At 41.8% G+C, this 23,102-nt stretch overlaps 1 protein-coding gene across 2 annotated transcripts in view; it reads left to right on the top strand.

Moving 5' to 3' along the window:
• ino80 (INO80 complex ATPase subunit) overlaps positions 1 to 23,102 on the top strand; it is a 232,643-nt gene that overhangs the window by 177,654 nt on the left and 31,887 nt on the right. For both annotated transcript variants that reach the window (XM_059952871.1, XM_059952861.1), the window contains exon 28: positions 15,662 to 15,756. In XM_059952871.1, the coding sequence (XP_059808854.1) occupies positions 15,662 to 15,756 (95 nt within the window). The remainder of the gene's footprint in view (positions 1 to 15,661; positions 15,757 to 23,102) is intronic.

Here is a 23,102-nt window from a genome sequence, read left to right as displayed (position 1 = left end):
GGATTATTTCCTCTTTAAACGATGTCCCTACAGCTCTGTTAGACTTGGATGAAGGGAGCATTGTGTACTTGTAGAAATAATTCACTGGGAGAATGGAAACTCTCTGGGTTGGTGGAAGTAGAAATAGGCTACAGGCTACTTGATTCCTTGTTTCTGCTCAGCCATTCAGTAAGTTCATGGCTGATTGTTTATCTCAGAGAATCTTTTCTGCATCAGCTCCATACCTGTTGGTTCTCTTCATATTGGAAAATCCATCCATCTCTGATTTGAATATCCTTATCCGCGGGGGATTGGTTCCGGGACCCCTCACGGATGCTCAAGTCCCTTCTGCAACCCGTTTCAATCAGGTGGACCTTAGGACCCAATGGAACCCCAGACCTTATTTAACCTGTCTCAGTGCACTGGACATTAGGACCCGGCACCAGAGCTCTGAATGTGCAGTGTTTCTGTTCACGAAAATGATCACGATTGAAAATAAAGTGGAAATAATAAAGCGATCGGAAAGAGGTGAAACGCCATCGGTCATTGGAAAAGCGTTAGGCTACAGTCGGTCAATGATTACTAAGCAAAGCAGTGGTTTAATTGTTGGGTTTTGGGTTTTTGATCCTCACATCGATCTGTCCCGAGTTCCGAGAACTTCCGTTCCCAAGCCTGGTGCTGAAACATACGTCCTTAAGTGTTTTATGACGCTAAATAATACCGGATGTACCTGTTCTGACTTACGGTACTTACTAAGAGAACTTCCGATTTTATTCGGTCCCGATGCACGATAACCCACTCACATCCTCCTGTATACTTTAAATCATCTCTAGATTGCTTATAATACAATGTAAATGCTATGTAAAATAGTCATTGTACTGCATTGTTTAGGGAATAATGACAAGGAAAAAAAGTCTGTACATGCTCGAACAAGTGCTGGAAGAGCACTTCCGGGTTTTCGCAATCCGTGGTTGGTTGAATCCGCACATCTGGAATCTACCGATAAGGAGGGCTGACTGTACTCAGTAAATGAGCCTGCATAGCCCTTGTGTGCTGATGAATTACCCTCAACCTGAAGAAATTTCCCCCAAGATGACGCCTTGTTTAGAGACTGTAACTCTTGATTCTGCCCCCCCTTTCCCCAGTCTGATACCATCCTTGTAATTATTCTGTTAACTATTAAGACTTTTGTATGTTTCAATGAGGTGACCTCTCCTAATTTTGAGAGTATAGTGTTGATCTCTCCTTCAAGGGCAATATTCCAACCCACCTCAGTCTATTTTTGCAATAGGAGTATGACATAATACTGGTGAACCTTTGTTATACTGCCTCTATTGTAAAAATATCCTTCCTAAGATAGGAAGATCAGACATGTACATAGTAATTCAGGATTGGTCTCGACAGAGCTCTACATTAAGGTATCTTTGCTCTTGTGTTCAAATCCTCTTGCAATAAAGGGCAACACAATGTTTACTATTCTAATTTCTTCCTGCATCTGCAAATTAAGTGAGTGGTATACAAGCATTCTTTGAAACTTTTGGTACTTGTAAGTACCCAAGGTCTCAGCAGCTGTATCTGTATTTACAGCTTCACCCAAAATGACCCTCTGTCATTCTGTGCAGTGTACAGTTTGTTAATCGGTCCTTAATGTATACTGGTAATCACCTCTAATACAAGACATCCTAATTTTGTGTAAAGCACTGGTACCTGGCTTCGTATTTGGAATGTGTTTCCAGGAATGATAACTAGTTGAGTTTGAATGTAGAACACTGCAACTCAGGTGCAGGCTCTTTGGCCCACAATATTGTACTGAACTAGTTAAACTAGTAATTAAATGCTTAAACTAATCTCTTTTGCCTACATAGTGTCTATATCCTTCCATTCTCTATATTTTCAAATACCTGTCTACGATCCTTTTAAATGTCCTCGGTACCACCCTGGCAATGCATTCCAGACACCCACCGTTCTGTGTGCATATATAACAGGAATGTGCCCTGCACATCTCATTTGTTGGACCCAAAGGACCCTCTGTACCTCAAACACTGTTAAGGGTACTTGGTCTGTCAAAAGTCACCTCACAACTTGGCCAGATTAAACTTTCATCTACGATATCTCTGCCCATATCTACAACTGATCTGTACCCCTCTACGCAGTGGCAACCTTCTGCACTATCCACAATACAAGTGCCCCCTGCTTTACGAATGTTCACTTTATGCCACTTCGCTTTTACGAAAGACCTACATTAATAACCTGTTTTCACATTACAAGGAGGATTTTCTCTTTTACGAAAATTTTTCCCATATAAATTGATGGTTCTTTGCTTTACGCCATTTTGGTTTAAGAAAGGTTTCATAGGAACACTACCTTTGTGGGGGGGGGGGAACACCTGTACCATCGATCTTTGTATGGTCTGTGAACTTACTACCAATCCATTCACATTTTCAATCAATTAATTCATATTACCTCCAAAAGGGGCATATCACACCAGCCCATGCAATGATGTGATCACCATTTTATTTCAGCTGGAGTATTAATGGCACCAGGTTTCTAGCACAAGAGCAGGCAGGCAGATTGGATGTTTACTTTTTGTTTTTAAAGTATATTAGTATGTACCTGTGAGTGTTTGGACTCTAGGATCAAGTGAGCTGAAATTACTCTTTGCAGGGGATTGTAGAATCCCTTTTGTGGCATTTTGAAGGTGTTCTGAAAATCCAGACACGATCACACTACAGTAACAGTTGCCTTATTAAATTAATGAATACACAATAAAGATCTGGTTGTTACTCATCAAAGAGTGTTTCTTATTCTATTCCTTGCGACCTCACAAAACTTTGATTTGTGAAACATGATTTCCTTTTGATTAATCCATGTTGACTATTGTTTTCTATGACCTTGTTATCATTTCCTTCATAAATAAAAAACATTTTCCTGTGATGGATTTTTTTGTATAACTAGCCTACAGTTTCCCAGCCTTTGACTTGGTCTTGTCACTACAAATTCCATTCCTGCAAGCATGAACTCAGTTGTTGGATGAGTTGAGAATGGGACTGATATCTCTGTAATTGTTATTAAACATCCCCGTTTTTGACCTTGTAATATGGGGAAGGTCAATGAGGAAGTAGTGTGAATCACTCAAAGGTGATTGAGTATAGTTTGCTATAAAGAACTCTTGCATTAATGCTCTGAGGCTGAGATTGTACTCCCAATGTTTATTTTATTTTCCCTTGAAAGTTTCCCTGGATTGTCATTCACTCCATTGTCACTGGGGCACCTACTGTGATGAAGTGCAGCACTAATGATCAGGGTCACTGTCATTTCATCTTATCTCTGAAACATGGCTCTGAGAGCCATCTTCATTGGGACTCCTGCGCAGTATTTTTTTTAATCTAGTTAACCCCATGCTTTGTTTTTAAATATTTAAATGTCCAGGCTGACAAATAGAAACTGGTATCAATCTACAGTTTCTCATCATTGATAGCTGCTGGATGGGTCACATTCTGCTTGACAAGAGGACTAACTCTGAGCCCTTGATTAAAAACTCTTAAAGAATTTTGCTCTGTCCAAACGGATACTGTTCCAGCAAACTGGAAATGCAACCCGCTACAGATAGATGGGCCTGAGGGATCAAATGTGTCTCAAACTTATTTGTGTGTAATTGACATAAGAGCATAAATGACTTAAAAGCAAGAGTCTGCATATTCAGTTTTAGACTATTGTGTGTGCAGGCACTCCACAATTTTGCTCCAAATCCTGAAGTACAGAGGGATAGCAACAGTAAAATGGATTGTGGTGCTTTGAAAATTAAACTAATATTGAACTGTAATTGAACCCAATCATTTTGCATGATGGATAGCTGTGATAATTTGTGGCTGTTCTCTTTCATTCCCAGCAAGAGAGAAGATTGCAGTTTACTTTGAATACTATCTTGAAATGCTCTGTGAGCGTCTACCCGAGAGCTCAGTTTATAGTGGAATATTTCATTCTTTAACATTTGATGTATTCTGTTTAAACTTTCAGAATGCTTTAAGCCAACTGAATGGGATACCATCTGTTGAAACTGCCAATGAATTATTCAGGTAGATGTTGTATTGTGTGAGCAAGTGAGCAGAGGATCTAGTTCAGCTTGCTTCTGGAAGTGTTAATGTGTTAAAACACACCTAAGACCTGGAAAGCTCCCCCCCACCCCCTCCTCCATTAAAGTGAAAGCATTGCTTGATTAAAAAGAGTGTCTTATTTGGTTCATGTATGCTTTCCAACTAATCAGGCAGAAAAAAAACTTGTCTCTGCCTACCTCGACTCCATTTTGTCAACCATTGTTCAGTCCCTCCCTACCTACATCTGGGATACATCCCATGCCCTCCACTTCTTCAATAATTACCAGTTCCCCGGTCCCGACTGCTTCATTTTCACAATGGATGTCCAATCCTTATACACCTCAATTCCCCATCCAGAAGGCCTCAAAACCCTCTGCTACTTTCGGGATAATAGACCTCACCAGTTCCCCAACAACACCGCACTCCTCCGGTTGGCGGAACTGGTACTCACACTTAATAACTTCTCTTTTGGCTCTTCCCACTTTCTCCAGACCAAGGGTGTAGCTATGGGCACTCGCATGGGCCCTAACTATGCCTGCCTCTTCATGGATTATGTGCTCCAAATCAATACTGGTACTGCTCCCCAATTTTTCCTTCGATACATTGACGACTACATTGGTGCTGCTTCCTGCAACCATGCTGAGCTTGTCAATTTCATTGACTTTGCCTCTAACTTTCACCCAGCCCTCAAATTCACTTGGTCCATCTCGGACACTTCTCTCCCCTTTCTCGATCTCTCGGACTCCATCTCTGGAGATAGACTGTCCACTGACATCTTCTATAAACCCGCTGACTCCCATAACTACCTTGATTATACCTCTTCCCACCCTGCCAAATGCAAAAATTCTATTCCCTATTCCCAATTCCTCTGTCTCCGCCGCATCTGCTCCAAGGATGAGGCTTTCCGTTCCAGCACATCCCAAATGTCCTCTTTCTTTAAGAATCGTGGTTTCCCTTCTGCCATCATCAGTGATGCCCTCACCCACATCACTTCCATTTCCCACACTTCAACCCTCACCCCATCCTCCCATCACCACAACAGGGACACCCCCCCTTGTCCTTGCCTATCACCCCACCGGCCTCCGGATTCAGCATATTATCCTCCGCAACTTCCACCACCTTCAACAGGACCCCACCACTAAGGACATCTTTCCCTCTCTACCCCTCTCTGCTTTTCACAGGGATCGTTCCCTCTGTGACTGCCTGGTCCACACGTCCCTCCCCACAGATCTCCCATCTGGCACTTATCCCTGCAAGCGTAAGTGCTACACCTGTCCCTACAGCTCCTCTCTTACCACCATTCAGGGCCCCAAACAGTCCTTTCAGGTGAGGCAACACTGCACTTGTGAGTCTGTTGGGGTCATCTATTGCATCAGGCACTCCCGGTGTAGACTCGTCTACATCAGCAAGACCAAACGCAGATTGGGGGACTACTTTGTCGAGCACCTATGCTCCGTCCGCCACAACAGACAGGATCTCCCGGTTGCCACTCACTTCAACTCTCCTTCACACTCCCATTCAGATATGTCCATACATGGCCTCCTCTACTGCCATGCTGAGGCCAAACTTTGGTTGGAGGAACATCTCATATACCGTCTGGGTAGTCTCCAGCCCCTTAGTATGAACATCAAATTCTCCAACTTCCGGTAATTCCCTCCCTCTCCCTTCCCCCATCCCACCTTCACTCTGTCTCCTCTTCTAGCTGCCTATCACCTCTCATGACTCTGCCTTCTTCTACTATCCATAGTGCTTTCCCCTTAGATTCCTTCTTCACCTCTCCTGCCTATCCCCTCCCTGCTTCCCCTCCCCCACCCCTTGATCTTTCCTCTGATTGGTTTTCCACCCTCCCCCCCACCTTCTTTATAGGGCCCCTGCCCCCTCCTCCTTTAGTCCTGACGAAGTGTCTCGACCCGAAACGTTGACTGCTCCTTTCAACAGATGCTGCCCGACCTGCTGAGTTTATCCAGCTTTTTTGTACGTCTTGATTTGACCACAGCATCTGCAGTGAATTTTGTGTTTAGAAAAAAACCTCAGCTTGGCAAAATTATGTAAGAGGGCAGTGGAGTAAACCTGAGCACAACAGTTAGTAAAATGGATCACAGTTTCAGATTTTGGCAAGAAGTCCAGTTAGAATGATCAGTGAAATGGCAATGTTTTGAATGCAGTATTCAAGCTGGTTGACTGTAACCTTTGCGAGAAATTAAAGAACCTCTGTAAGACTTAGAGACGCTAAGAAGCAGTATCAGTCCAAATCGAGTCCCAAGTTAGCTGTGACAGGGCTTGCATGTTATAATGGGTTGGGTGTCATCATTGACACATAGCTTCCCAATGAATTTATTCTGTGCACCTCTTAAACAGAAGGGAGTGGGTATGCATCCACCGTGACAACCTCCAATGCAACTGAGCCCACAGCTACTATTGCAGATATAAATAGGATCAATCTTCTGAAGAGTGAATCTGCAGAAACCATCTGGAATGGATGGTGTGTCTAACTGTATCCTTAGAAGCTGTGTAGAACAGCTGGCATGAATATTTGCAGACATTTTTAATCTCTCACTGTTCAATCTGTGCTTCAAAGTTTAAAGTTATTATTTAAGTACATAATGTCACCATATACAGCCTAGATATATGTTCTTGCAGGCATACTCAATAAATCCATAATAGATTAATAAACACTGTAGAATCAATGAAAGACCGCACCAACTTGGGTGTTCAACCAATGTGTAAAAAACAACAAACTGCAAATACAAGAAAAAGGAAATAATAATGATTAATAAATAAGCAATAAATATCAAAAACATAAGATGAAGAGTCCCTGAAAGTGAGTCCATAGGTTGCGGGGGCATTTCAGTGATGGAACAAGTGAAGTGGTTCAAGAGTCTGATAGTTGAATGGTAATAACTGTCCCTGAACCTGATGGTATGAATCCTGAAGCTCCTGTACCACCTTCCTAATGGTAGGAGTGAGAAGAGTGCATGACAAGGGTGGTGGGAAGGGGGTCCCTGATAATGGATGTTGCTTTCCTTTGACAACACTCAACGTAGATATGCTCAATGGTGGGGAGGGCTTTACCCGAGATGGACTGGGTCGTATCTGCTACTTTTCATAGAATATTCTATTTGTCATTGGTGTTTCCACACCAGGTTTTGATGCAGTAGTCAATATACTGCACATCTATAGGTTTTTCCAAGTTACAGATGTTATGCTGAATCTTCACGAACTCCAGAGGAAGTAGAGGCACTGTTGTGTTTTCTTTGTAATTGTACTTGCATGCTGGGCACAGGACAGGTCCTCTAAACTGATAACAACAAGGGATTTAAAGTTGCTGATCCTCGCCACCTCTGATGAGGACTGACTCATGGACCTCTGGTTTCCTTCTCCTAATGTCAGTAATCAGCTCCTTGGTCTTGCTGATACTGAGTAAGAGGTTGTCGATATGACACCATTCGGCCAGATTTTCAATCTCCCTCTTGTATGCTGATTCATCACCACCATTGATTTGGTTCCATTCTGCTTTAAGAAGACCACTTTCATCTCAGTACCTAAGAAAAACTAAATACCATGCCTTACCAACTATTGTTCAGTAACTGACATCCACCATTATGAAGTCCTTTGAAAGTCTGAAAATGGCATGATTTAACTCCACAATCTTCCAGACAACCTTGACCCTACAATTCATCCTCCACTGAAACAAGTCTATGCCAGATGCCATTTCCCTGGTCTACACTCATTTCTGGAGCATCTGGACAGTAAAGACATCAGACTTGCCCTTTGCCTGGTCTCACCTATCATCTGTCAACTTGTACTTCTTCCTCCCTCTTCCCACCTTATTCTGGCTTCTTTTCAATCTTGATGAAGGGACTTATTCCAAAACATCAACTGTTTATTCACCTCCATAGATGCTCCTAGACTTGGTTATGTCCTTCAACATTTTGTGTGTGTCATGTCAGACTATTGTTTATTCACTTACCGCCCTGCTTTCAATACTATAATTCCAAGCAAACTAATCACTAAACTCTGGATTCTGGGAGAAGACTCCTCCCACACAACTGGATCCTTGATTTCTTCACCAACAGACCAGTTAATAAGGGTAGTCAGCAACATCTCTTCCATGATTACTCTAAACACCTCATTTTGAAATGTTGCATCCTCAGACCCCTACTCTGGTGTCTTGATGTTCACAAGACCCAACTCGGCACATCGCAGAAACCTGCCTTCCTACGATGGCCTCTGTTTATACTTCTCACTGCCTCAATAAAGCAGCCAACATAATCAAGACCTCATCCACCTCTGACATTCTCTTTTCTCGCCTCTTCCATTGGGCAGAAGTTATAAAAGTCTGAAATCAGTTCCACCAGGCTCATGGGCAGCTTGTACTCTGCTGTTATTGGTATGATATGATAAACACTTGACCTCATAATCTACCTAATTATGTTCTTGCACTTTTGTTGTTGACCTGTACTGTACATTCTTTGTAGTTGTTACACTTATTGCTTTACCTTATACTACCTCCATGATGGGATTGAAAGTCAAGTTTTTCCACATATTGTATCTCAGTACACAGAAACCTAGAAATATAGAAAACATACAGCACAGTACAGGCCCTTTGGCCCACAAAGCTGTGCCGAACATGCCCCTACCTTAGAACTATCTAGGCTTTACCAATAGCCCACTATTTTTCTAAGCTTCATGTATCCATCCAGGTGTCTCTTAAAAGACCCTGTCGTTTCCGCCTCCACCGCCGTTGCCGGCAGCCCATTCCACGCATTTAGCGCTCTCTGCGTTTTATAAAAAAACACCTTACCCCTGACATCTCCTCTGTACCTACTTCCAAGCACCTTAAAACTATGCCCTCTCATGCTAGCCATCTTCTCTTCTTCTGCCATCATATTGGATCTACCAAAATGAACCACCTCACACTTAACTGGGTTGAACTCCATCTGCCAATATGACAATAATAAACCAATTTGCATACCAGTGTACCCAAGTTTCTCTACTGTTCAAAAGATTGGATGACTCACTGTGTAAATAGCATTGAGAGAACATCTTACATCAGTAGCAGTTGGGGAAAAAGAAATATTAAATCATTGCTGACCATTGCATCCATTGTCAGAAGTGTGAAAAATGGCGAATTGTGGTAGATTGGTGACAGGAAGTATGCAAATTTAAGGATTAATATCAGTTGTATTCCTTCATCACACTCAAATCTGGATAAACAACAGAAACAATCACAGGACGAATTAGGTGATCAATATTCTGTAAATTCTGCCTATATATAACATCCTTAACATAATAAAGCTTTGCAGGTACTTCACAGGAGACCTTTTTTTCATGACATTAATGGCATTCTTCACCCTGAATTATTCTTAAGGATTTGTTCAAACCCGACTAAGGCTACATGCACACTACACTGGATAAATCCATAACCGAAGCTTTTTCTCTTCGTTTTTACCCTCCGTCCACACTAAAACGGCATTTTTGTCCACCAAAACCGGAGCTTTCAGAAACGCTCTCCAAAGTGTGTATTTTTGAAAACGCTGGATTGGCTGAAGCAGTGTGGACGGGATAACTGGAGAAATTGAAAACGCTGTCAGACAGCAGCGCGCTATTTCATTGTTTTCTTGAATGCAACCTAACAATTTCAGAACAGATGGCAACGGGACTGACGCCAGAAGAGTTAGAAATGTACTCACCGAATACTTTGACCCATAACTTGCTGAATAAATAAGTATACTCACTTTGCCCTGTTTACTGTCTTTGCTGGTATGAAGGTGGTTTACCTATTTATGTAAGTACTTCTCTGACAATAGAAGTGTAACAGCCTAATGTAACATTGTATGGAAGTACAAGATAACACTGATGCAGACATGTTTTATACATTTAACAAGGTGCTTTATTAATGCAACAGAGTTGGTCAGTTTTTCAATATTCGTCTCAGCCGGGTCAGTTTGTCCGTGAACTCCCTGTTGGTTGCCTCCATACGCTCCAGTATTTGTTTTTTTTTACTTTTAAGTCCTCCTGCGCGAAAGCCAACAGCTGCCCGTTGTTTAAGTTTTTCTAGTCTGTAACTACACAAACGCGCACTTTCACGGCAAGATTCGACACCAAACATGTCGCTTGTTTTTGGTAGATGTGTCCTGCGCATGCGCAGTAGGAGGAGATTCACCAAAATCTCTGTTTCAATGTGGACAGAGATATTTTTAAAGACGCATAGTGTGAACGCCTATCGTTTTTACGCGAAACCAGCGTTTTCAAAATTATCCAGTCTAGTGTGAATGTAGCCTCAGAGACTTAAGTCTGACCGTGCACCTGAGAAGGTACAGTATGCAGATACTTGACAGAAGCCCCTCACCAAATATTGCCTGGGATCTTTTATATCACCCCTTTGTGAAAGATCCCCCTGATGCTTGTGAAGAGGTAAATTGCTGTTCAAAAAGCTGCACACCTTTAAAAAGCTTTAGTTGGATAATCACTTTAACAATGTCCAAGGTTACTGAAGTCATTATATTAAAAAGTAGTTATTTATAGAGGCCTAATAGAGGCTCAAACCTTGGAGGGGAAAAAATAAGTTTTAAGCAATGCCTTTGAGGTGAAGTGATGCAAGATTTCGGGAGGGGTTTACAATATGTGTGCCTGCATATAAATGAAGGAAGAGATGGATCAATAAAAGTTTGGAAAAGATGCAAGACCTGAATGCAAGAAATGGAGTGAATGCGTTTAACTGCTTAGTTAAATTAATCAATAGATTGTGCTTTTTTTAAACCACAGGGTTTATTCATCCATTGTACATAATCGCTGATGCAACAATACCTGAGGAAATTTAGTATACACCTTTCCTCAACAGTTTCCTGCTTTCCAGCTTGATTAGTGAGAGATAATCAGAAGTTTATGACTGATAATGTACAGATTAAAAGGGCGGAAATGTTCCTTGTTAAATTCTCATAAACAATGGGGTGTTATATTTGTTGTAGAGAAGTACAGCACAGAAACAGGTCCTTCGGTCCATCTAGTCCATGCTGAAACCATTTAAACTGCCTACTCCCACTGACCTGCAGTGGGAGCATAGCCCTCTGTGTTTCTGCTATCCATGTATCTATCCAAACTTCTCTTAAGCGTTGAAATTGAGCTTGCTTGCACCACTTGTGCTGGCAGCTTGATCCACACTCTCACAACCCTCTAAGTGATGCAGTTTTCCCTCATATTCCTCTTACACTTCTCACATTTCACCCTTAAACCATGTGTGGTTTAATTCAAACTAACCATGTTCCCCGGTACTTTATTTCTCCATAGACAAAACTGTGCTGAGGTGATGCAGGAATAAAATGTTGCTGCAGAAGTACAGGGGACAGTTTCTGCTGCTTGTTTGCTTGCTTTGCAGGAAAAGGAGGAAAGCTGTACACGGCACATTATGAGATTCACTTCCCCTTTTCAGGAAACAAGTCATTTTGCGTGGGGAATCCTACAGTTATTTGCATCTTCCCCACATTCTCAGCCTTAATTGCAGTTCTGATCAGCAGTGTAGCACTGTTCCAAATGCTTTCTAACCCTCTGGTACATTATCTGTGAGAGTTCTTATTGTATGTATTTGTGAATGCTGTCAGGCCATAAGATGAATGGGTCACATGCCAATACTTTTGCAAAGAAAATTCCTATTTTGTGATTTGGCATAGGTTCATTGCTCCCTTTAATTTTCTGCCCTGCTGGTTGGACAGAAGGGAGCTCAATCTCAGTCTTTGTGAATCATTGGGTAGTTGATTGTTCACAAAGATGGAATAGAAGCTGAGTGAGGTTTGTATGTTCATCCATTTTATCTTAAAAGTATTGTTTCTGTTAATTGCATTTTTTAGTAACAAATGCAATTGCAGTTTTCAGGTTAGACAATCATTATAGCTCACAGCATCTGTGAAAGGGCTTTCCTGTCAGTCATTTGCTTTTTGTGATGCCAAGAGCAGTTGCATTGGTGAGTCTCAAAATTTTGAACAGGAATTTAATTAAGCTAGAGGTGTAACTAAGTAACACATTAGGGGGTGGGAGATCTCTTTATTCTTCACTCCCCTGAAAGTATTTACCCTACTTTGGAGTCATAGCTCTTCAGTAATTCTATCCTCATTTTTGAGGTGAAAGCATTTTACTTCTCACAAGCAGCACATGAAGTTCAGTCTTGACTATGAAAATAAACAGGAGATTGGGAATTGACTGTTATGGGAACTCTGCCAGTTGAAAGCATCTTATTGCTGTGCTTAGCTGAGTTGCTTCAGGGTCACAAAGCAGTTGACCTTTAGGCTGCCAATGGTTCTGGAGATCTGCCATCTCATTCTCTTGGCTTGTTTTCATCTCAAGAATGTAGTACAAAATGTAGGTCAACAATAAAACCTGAATATTTGAAGGCTTCCTTGGTACTCTTATTTGTTCATGGGACCTGGGCTTTGCTGCTAACTATGATGCTTAATACCATTATTAAATGGCCCTGAACTGTAGAGGTGTTTTGAGTCTCAAATTGGTTAAGGATAGGTTGGTTTCCTTCATTGATGGACTTTGATGAATGGTGTTTATGTAAAAGTCCAGTAATTTTATGCTTACATTTACTGAGACTAGCCTTTTTTAATTTACAGTAATCTTGGTCACTTAAATTTTTAAATTCCAAGCTGCCAGGAGGTGATTCAGATGTCTCTGGATCAGTGGTACAGAGCTCCAGTTCCAGTCATTAATATCTCCATAAGTCTTAAATTTCTCCATATATCTCCATAAATCCCCAAGCCATCCTGTCCCTTTACCATAGCTGGTTTAAAGTCCTACAGCACTCTCCCTAACAACAACATAGCCACATCCCAGAAGACAGCACACCACTACTTTCTCAAGGGCTATTGGGGGTGGACAATTATATGCTTGGTCAGCCTGTGAAATTCACATCCTAGAATATTTTTTTTAAATTAGAATTTCCAATACAAGTTTAGGTCACATTTAACCTATGGCATTATTTTAATTGCAACTCATCTCTGGTTGAAAAGTAGTGAATTTAAATCTCAACATAAACGTATGCATAATGTCAAGGCTGAAGCATCTACTGGAGGAATGCTACATCAAAGCTGATATTTGGTATTGAGGACCCATTTGTTAATTCAAGGTTGATGAAACCATGCTTGTGCTGGTGAGCCAAGTAACCTTCTAGATGGGGTTCCCAACGTAGGGTCCACGGACCCCTTGTTTAATGGTATTGATCCATGGCATAAAAAAGGTTGGAAACCCCTACTAGGCGCATGTTCAAGAAAGTAGAGTTCAAATCACACTGAAACAAATTAAGTAAATATAGAATTCTGAAATAAAAAGAGCTTGTAAGCCTCATTAAGCATAGTTGGTGGCAAATATTGGCCTCGTGGTGATGTCAATTTTCCACTTAAGAATAAGAGCTTGCAAAAGATCACAAAAGATCACAAGGTGAGCAGCAAATCCCATTTGAAACTCAATAATGCTCAAACATAATCTGATCATTATCATATTTTTGTTATGTTTTTCTGTGCAGTGTCCACTGTGTTTTTTACTTTATTCAGTAATAACACAAAGTATTTTGTTGGCTGTAAAGCATTTGGGCCCCCATAGCATTTTGAAAGGCACCAAGTATGCATATCTTTTTCTTCACTTTATGGATATAATGTTATACTACCCCCATTTTCACTATTTTCAATCAAATGCTTTAGTTTTGTAAATTTCCTTTCTAAACATTGATCCATAATTTCCAACTATTCTCTGCAGTAAAATGGGTTTCACTGTTTTCAACCCATCACCCTCCTCAACCTCCCAAGCTTCACTGACCTTATCCAGTACATTTCAGTGATGAGCACTGATTTGGAAAAAATGTTATTCCTTTCCTGATGCTGTGCTTGGTGGATAATTCCGGCTTGTTGACAGATGAGAATTGGGGAAAATCATGGGTCAGTCTGCACTTAAGTGGAGAACAACAGATGTGGTTAATGCGTCATCAAACATGAGGCTCCAAATCAAGCTAGAGCATGGTGAATCTGGAGTTAATTGAGTTTATGTAAAGAAGAACTTTGTGGGTTCTTGATTAGTAAGAGTGTTAGTTAGGTAATGGGGAGAAGGCAGGAGAATGGAGTTGAAAGAATAATGGATCAGTTGTGATTGTGGTGGAGCAGATTTGGTGGTCCTAAAGGCCTAATTCTGCTGTAATGTCTTATCATCTCATGATCAGATACTAATACATCTGACCATCCTGTATCAACCAACATTCTCTCCATCAAGTCCAAAGCAGAGCACTGATGTGAAGAGTTGAGCTTGATGCATTTAACATCAGAACTGCAAGGGCTGACCCTTTAAATTAGCCCAAGTATTTACTTGCTGGTAGTAAGGAGTTTTTCATTAAACATACTTACTTCTAATTAAACCTGTTTGAAGTTTACAAATGCAAGTTTTCAAAGGTTATGGCATTCTGGAAGCTGGAGCTTGCTTCCAATACCTGCTGGCTGTGCGGAGGTTATTTTGTTGCAGGATGCATTTCAGCCCTTTCGTGCTAAGTTTTGGTCTATTGTACCTTCAGTAATAAGGAAGGTTGGCAAGTTTAATCAGCAACCCCCAATACCCAGTACTGATGCTTGAAGTTTAATTCTACAGCATTTGTGTTCTGTGTAGTCCAACAAGTTGATATTTTTTTGGTTGCATGTTTATTTTGTTTAACTTGTGCATCTCAGAGAAACCCACTTAAATCTGATTTGTACTTTTACGTCGAATCTACTGCGTACCCTATGTCGTAGGGTGACATGCAACTCCCCAAGAAAGTAACTCGCATGTCGCAGCAGCGCAGACTGCAACAACTGTGATTGGTCCGCTTGGTAGCTACGCATTTCCGGTTGCTGCTTCTCCACCATGTCTGTAGGCTGTGCATACATGTGTAGGATGCAATATATATGGTTGGAGACAATGAACCAAATAGTCAAACCTACCTGCCGACATCCGAAAATATTTGAAATGCATTTCTCCTTACGAAGAAACTCAACACAGTGGCATAGAAACCCCACTGCCAACTAGCGTTTTGGCAGTGAATTGCAGAGCGACGCAGGCACACCAATGCATGCTCGCTACGGTGTAGCCCGTATGCAGAAGTATAAATCAGGCTTTAGAATTTAGGTGCTGTACACATACAGCCAATTCTCCAGTGTCTGCTCTTTAAGTGTTGTATGACTTATAATCTACAACCCAGTTCTCTTAATTATTTAAGCGTTTAGATTCTTGCCTGGTTTAGTGCGCATCTGTGATTCTATTCTGGCACTTCTTTTAGTCTGTATCTATTACTAGAAAGTGAATTACTAATCTGGCAACATTCATCTTATTTGTCATTGTTTCTAGACATAAGCAATTAATAGCCATGACTTTTTACGTTTAATTGATTTGAACTTGCTTTATGCTTATAGATAATTTCATGTTGGTTGCACCACTATTACTGTTGATGGTATTTCATTATGGCATTGTACAGCTGCCATTGTATTTTCTGAGTTTCCCATTATCAGTGTGCTTGCTGTCACAAGTTTGGAAATTTGTATACTCTTTACTAATTCCCATTCTTCTTCTTTTTCCAGGAGTACATGGTTTTCAGGCAACATACTTACATGAGGCTGGATGGTTCTTCAAAAATCTCTGAGAGGCGGGATATGGTGGCAGACTTCCAGAGCAGGTTTGTGATTTGTACCCCACAATGTGCTGCTTATCTGTAAGAAACTGAGCATGATTCATTAGAATGCAATATTTTCTAACCTTATTTGTTTCACTTTCACATTGAAAGGTATTGCCATGATCTTGTCTTGCTTTTCTCTATGGGATCTTCTTGCAGGATGTACCCTCTGTTTTTAATCAATTCTGTATGAGATCTTCTTGTTGACCAGACCAGGAAAAGGTCAGAAAACTGTTGTTTAACACTAAGCTAGGTGGCTGTTATTTAATCTGCTGTAGTACCATGTAGAGAGGTTTGTCTGAGTAGTTAGGTTGTTGTTTTTTTAGCACAGTTCTTTTAGGGTTAATTCATCAAATCCACAACCCAGCTGAATTAGAATCAGGTATGTTTTAAGAGGCACTTAAGACACTTGAATAGGCAAGGCATAAAAGGATGCAGACCTCATCAAGCACATAAGGTTAGTGTAGAAAGGCAAAGCATCATAGATGTGGTGGACCAAAGGTCCGCCTCCTGTGATGTACAACTCTGACATCTGAATTAGGCAAGTCCTCCATTCAATTATGTATTTTTTGACTGACCATAGCTGGACCACCAATCTAGGCTACCTTCAGTTGAGGCTAGTATTGAACACTCCAATCTCCAGTGGGCAATCTTCCATTAATTATTAGCCAATCTGTTTCCAACCTAATATAGTCAGACTGCATGGAGGCAGGCACTTTGGCTAATCTCATCCATGCCAATGAGTTGCCCAGCCTGCTAGTCCCATCGCCCTACATTTGAACCCTAGTTCTCTAAATCCCTCCTATCCATATACTTACCTAGATGGCTTTTAAATACTGCTAATGTGCCCCCCTCGGTCACTATTTCTGGCAGCTCATTCCAAATATGCATCACTCTTTGTGTGAAGAAGCTTTTAAATTTCTCACTTCTGGTGTTAAGACAATGTTTTCACCCTGTCAATGCCCCTCATAATCTTGTATACCTCTATCAGGCCACCTGTCAATTTCCTACATTCCAAGGAATCGAGTCCTAGCCTACACAACCTATCGTCGTAACTCTGCTCAAATGCAGGCAAGATCCTGATAAACCTTTTCTTCACTATCTAATTTAATAACAAAATTCTTGTAACAAGATGATTAAAAACTGTACATAGTATTCCAAGTGAACCTTACCAACATTTTGTGTAATTATCACTTCCCAGTTCCTATACTTAATGCTTCAACCTATGAAGGGCTGCATGCTCTGCTCATGGTGATACCAAAATAGTCAAAGACCTGAAAAGCATCTTGGCCTACTTTGAGGATAATAAGGAACCAGTGATGAGGGCCTTAGTATCGGACAGAGGAACTGCACCAACACTGAGCATACACTGTAATGTCAATGCATTCAGAGCATCGTGACCAGGCGGTGTACCCAGACTGCACTGACTGCACTGAAGTTCTGATGGGTACTTGTATCCTCTTGCTGCCTCAGGCTATAGTTCCGACATGCTTCAAAACAGCAATCCCCAAGAAGTCAGCAGTAACATGTCTTAATGACTATAGACAGGTGGCAATCACTCCCATAGCTGCTGAGTGCTTGGGAATATTGGTCATGTCCCACATCAAAACCATGATCCCGGCTACTTTGGACCAACACCAGTTTGCCTACAAAGCAAATGGATCAACTGAACAGTTACTTCTATTGCCTTTCATACTGTCTTGGAACACCTGGAGCAAAAAGACGCCTACATCAGGATGCTTTTTATTGATTACAGTTTTTACAGATTACAGTAATTACAGATTACAGATTATTACAGATTACAGCCTTTGACACCATACTACGGAACAAGCTGACTGTCAAGCTCCACATCACATCAACCTGGTGAAGTAGTGGAAAGGATCTCCAGTTTTGTTCTTTGAGATGAACTTCATCAAGGAGCTCTCTTATTCTGTCAACACAACCTCAATAGTAAGGAAGGCACAACAGTGACTATACTACCTGAGGTGCTTAAGAAGAGCTAATCTGCCCCCAAAATTACTGGCCAATATGCAATATGCAATAGAAAGCATACTAGCATATGGACTGACAGTGTGGCACTCCAGCCGCAGTAAGACGGATCCCAAGATACTCCATCAGGTAATTAGGATGGCTCAGTGCATCATTGGGACTCAACCACTGGTCCGAGAGTCAACTTACAATTCTCAATGCCTACAGCACACTTGTAACATAATTAAGGATCCATCCCATCCGGGATGTTCAATCTCCTGCTTTCTGATGGGAAGTACAAAAGCATCTCAGCCAAGACAGAAACACTGAAAAACAGCTTCTTCCCAAGGGCTATTGTGCACCTGAATAGTGCTGCACCCTGGCTTGCTAATGACCTTTGAGTGTGGTGAACTATCAAAGTCACTTGCATGTAAATATGAGAATTTTTTAAATTACTGCATGCATTGTAAATAACTGCTTGGCATTGACTGGAGTAACACTGCAATCTCATTGTTGAGCAATGAACGACCTAAGGCTTTTCTCTTTGATGATGAGAAATGACTCAATAGAGGTGTACAAGATGATGAGATCAGATTGACAGCTAGAGAAATTTTCCCAGGCTGGAAATAGTTAATAAAAGGGGGCATAGCTTTAATGTGATTGAAAGAAAACATGAGTTGTCAGAGGCAAGTTTTTTTTTTACACAGAGCGGTAGGTGTGTGGACTGTGCTGTCAGGCTGGTGGTAGAGTCAGATGTATTAGGGACATTTAAGAGACTTTTACATTGGCACATAAATCTTTGCTGATCTAGATTGGCCTCAGCTCTTCTGTCTTAATTCTAATCTGCTAATTAAATTTGCCAATGACACTATTGATTGGCCTAATCTCAAACAATAATGAGGTGGTTTACAGGGAAGGTCATCTCTCTGACACCTTGGTGTCAATGTCATAAAAACAAAAGAGCTGGCTGTGGATTACAGGAGGAATGGAGACAGGCTAACCCCTATTGACATCAATGGATCTGGGGATGAGAGGGTGAACAGCTTTAAGTTCCTCGGCATCCACATCACCGAGGACCTCACATGGTCCATACACACCAGCTGTGTGGTGAAAAAGGCACAACAGACAGTTGAGGAAGATTGGTATGGGCCCCCAAATCCTAAGAACTTCCTACAGGGGCACAATTGAGAGTCTCCTGACTGGCTGCATCACTGCCTGGTATGTTAAGCATGTGAAACCCACAATGAAGACTCTTAAGATCTGGCTGGAGGGTCCTGACTCTGCTCTTCAGTGCCAATTCCAGCACACAGACTGGAGCGCGTTTGCTGCCCATGCCACCACAGACTCTCAGATTAACATTGACTTATATACCAACTCTGTCCTTGAGCACATCAACAAGTGTGTAGATAGAGTGACATTACAAAAACAAATGAAAGTTTTCCCCAATCAGAAATGAATCATGGATGAACAGGGAGGTTCCCCTCCTGCTCAAAGCCAGAGATGCAGCCTTCAGGTCTGCAGACTGGGAGGCTTACAGCTCAGCCAGGGCCAACCTGAGGAGGAGAATCTCTCTGGCTAAACACATATACAAACAGAGAATTGAAGAGCATTTCAACTCCTCAGGCCCTTGGCACATTTGGCATGGCATACAGGTCATTACAGACTTCAAACTACCTAGTACTGTGTCCCCTTCCAGCTCTGCTTCCCTCCCTGATGAGCTCAATTGCTTCTATGCTTGCTTTGATGGAGAAAACAAGGAGGTCACCCTCAAAGTGGATCTCCTGCTGGTGAACTGCCTCTCTCATTTTCCACCTCTGACGTTTGTGCCACCCTGAGCAGGGTGAATGTATGGAAGGCAGCTGGTCCGGATGGAATACCTGGCCACGTGCTCAGAGTCTGTGCAGGCCAGTTGGCCAGGGTCTTCACGGACATTTTCAATCTGTCCCTTGCCCAGGCAGTTGCCTCACAAGCTTCAAGATTGCCACCATCATGCCAGTGCCGAAGCATTCCACTGCCATGGGCTTGAATGACTTCCACCCAGTTGCACTCACCCCTATCATTGCAAAGTGCTTTGAGAGACTGATTCTATCACATCTGAAATCCTGTCTGCCCATGACCCTGGACCCCCATCAATTTGCCTATCGCGCCAACAGAGGACGCCATCTCCACGGCACTTCACTCTGCCCTGACCCACCTGGACAGCCCCAACTCTTAGTCAGAATGCTGTTCATTGGCTTTAGTTTGGCATTCAATACTGTGATCCCCTCCAAGCTGATCACCAAATTTGACCAGCTTGGTATCAGCTCATCCCACTACAATTGGACCTTGGACTTTCTGACTAACAGACCCCAATCTGTTAAGTTAGGCGACCTCTCCTCCGCTCTCACCCTGAACACCAGCGTGCCTCAAGGGTGTGTGCTGAGCCCTTTTCTGTACTCCCTTTTTACCTTTGACTGTGTTCCTGTACATGGTTCTAACTCCATAATCAAGTTCGCAGCGGCACCATGGTGGTTGGCCTTATCAGAGGGGATGACGAAATGGCCTACAAGGATGAGGTCCAGCACCTGGCTGCATGGTATGCTAACAAAAACCTGCCCTTAACACCCAGAAGACCAAGGAGATCATTGAGGACATCAGGCACACTAGGAGCCACACTCATGTCCCATCTACATCAACGGAACTGTAGTGGAGTGTGTATTAAGCTTCAAATTCCTTGGTGTCCACATTTCTGAGGATCTCACCCGGTCCCTGAACTCTTCCATCCTGATCAAAAAGGTGCAACAGCGCCTTTATTTCCTGTGGAGCATCAAGAAAGCTCACCACTGTCCCACAGTACTGACGGACTTTTACTGCTGTACCGTTGACAGCATACTCACCAACTGCATCTCGGTGTAGAATGGCAGTTGTCCTGTATCGGCACCCAATTGCCCACCATTGAGAACATCTACCATGAATGCTGCCTGGGCAGGACAAAGAGCATCATCAAGGATGCATCTCACCCTAACCGTGGACTTTTTACTCTCCTCCCATCTGGTAGGCACTACAGGAGCCTCCGCTCCCGCACCAGCAGGCACAGGAAGAGCTTCTTCCCTGAGGCTGTGACCCTCATGAACCTCACATCACAGCTTTAAGCAGTATTGCACCCACATTGTACTGTCTCAGTACTTTTATATTTGTGTGCTATAACACTTACTTTTTATTTGCAGTTATTTTGTAAATAACACCATTCTTTGCATTTCTGATTAGATGCTAACTGCATTTCATTGGCTTTGTATCTGTACTCGGCACAATGACAGTAACGTTTAATCTAATCTAAAATTTTCTTGCGAGCATTCACAGTAAATACAAAGAAACATGATAGAAGCAATGAAAAAACACATGACAGAAATGGAGAAACAACCAATATGCAAAGGACAACAAACTGTGTAAATATAAAAAGAAATGAACAAATAAATAAACAAGCAAGCAATAAATATTGAGAACACAAGTTATAAAGTCCTTAAGTGAGTCCATAGGTTGTGGAATCGGTTTCAATCACTCCACCTTAAGTATATCTAAGGATCTTGCCCCAACTTTGCCCCACGGACAAAGAATTTCAGTAATTCAGTATTCTCTGAGAGAAGTTTGTACATACCTTAGTTTTAAAACACTAGCCCCTTGTTTTGTAGCTAGTAGGCAGCCATCGATCTCAGAGTGTCGTGGGTTTGTGCCTCTGGTAGACTGTGTCCCCTCCAGGGCGCAAGCCTGGGCAGGAAGATTTGAAGAACCGACTGTTGTCCTTGCAGCAGGTTCCCCCTCTCCACGTCACTGATGTAGTCCTAGGGAAGGGCAAACGCAGATACAGCATTGTTGCAGAGGTTGCCAGAGTGAAGTTGTAAACAACATCAAATTGCCTTAGGGAACCTGGTTCCAGATTTTTTCCTTGGGGTTTACTCCTGAAGCAGTTCCCATGGATGGGTAAGGCCGCAAGGCAGTGGAGGTTTAAAATCGGAGTTTCTATTCGCCTAGACAGGCTGCTGTCCAAGGCTGACGAGCCCCACCTGCCTGAAGCAATTGGTTTTGAGGCACCAGCTGTCTGCCTTTGCCCTTTCTTTTGTCAGTAGAAACAGTACTGCTGGGCCTAGTAGCTAAGCCACACATGAAGGCCAACTGGTTACAATAGTTTTTAAGATACATCCTAAAGGTAGAGAGATTTAGAAAAGGAAATCCAAAAGTATAGGAGCCAAGTGGCTGAAAGCACAACTGCTTATCAGTGGGGTGCTCTTTCCTTTCTCTGTAAAAGATATATTAGTGACCAAAGTGGAAGACCACAGTGGTTTATAAACCGGGATGAGTCTGCACATTTTGAAGAGTTAAAAACATTAAGGGATCTGAAAACAAAGATGAGAATTTTAAAATTGAGTTGTTGAGGTAGGAAATTTCAAGTCAGTGGGCATCTTAATGAGATGATGATACAACAGAGTCAAGTGAGGATATTAAATAAAAGCAGAAAATGCTGAAAACACAGGACATCTATGGAAAGGGAAGAAGTTAGTATTTGGTGTCTAACCCAAACAATAACTGTTTCTGCTTTCACACATGCTGCCTGACCTGTTCCCACCATGTTTATTTCTCAGATTTGCGGAATCTGCAATTCATTTTGCTGAAGCTTTTTGTTGATTTTTTTTAGAAATATTTGAGTGCTTTCAGACAGAAAACACAATATAAGGACCTGAGTTCAGCAACTGAGTATTGATGTAAGCACATGAACAAAGCAATATTGCTGCAACTCCTATTGGGCTTTGGTGAAACATTATCTGGAATATTGATTATACATTTGTCATGAGTTAGAGGAGCAGAGCTAAAGAGCTAAAGTGGGTCATTAGAATCTGGAATCCCTAAGGAACTGATGTATGTAGTGACTCTGTCAACATTTAAGAAGTATCTGGATCAGCACCTGTAATGCCATGGAAAATTGGATTAAATATTGGTAGGAAGTTGACAATTGGCCAATGGTTTTGGGTCTGTGACTCCTTGTGTAAGGAAAGACATACTTGCCTTAAGAGAGTATAGTATAGATTCATCAGATTGGATTCTGAGATGGGTGGATTGTCCATAAAAGGATATTTGAGTAGATCTGGAGTCGGATGGAGCAAGTGCCACAGGGAAACCTTGAATTAAACTGGAGAAATTTTGTCTCCCTAAGGAGTTTAGTCATTTGAAATCTCTCCTGGCCACCACCTTTGAATTTGACAATATTTGGAACATCTCGGGCAGATAGGTAATTTTAAAAGTTATTTTGGAGTGTTATGGGAATGAAGGAAGAGAAAGGAATTAAAGCCAAGAATTATATCAGTTTTAATCTTTATTAATGGCATATTGCTCAGTCCTGTTCTTGTTAT

This window comes from Hypanus sabinus, chromosome 2 (assembly GCF_030144855.1).
Source record: "Hypanus sabinus isolate sHypSab1 chromosome 2, sHypSab1.hap1, whole genome shotgun sequence".
In the NCBI taxonomy this organism is placed as follows: Eukaryota; Metazoa; Chordata; class Chondrichthyes; order Myliobatiformes; family Dasyatidae; genus Hypanus; species Hypanus sabinus.
The sequence above is the reverse complement of the archived record's forward strand: the minus strand, read 5'-3'. Positions and strand labels throughout refer to the sequence as shown.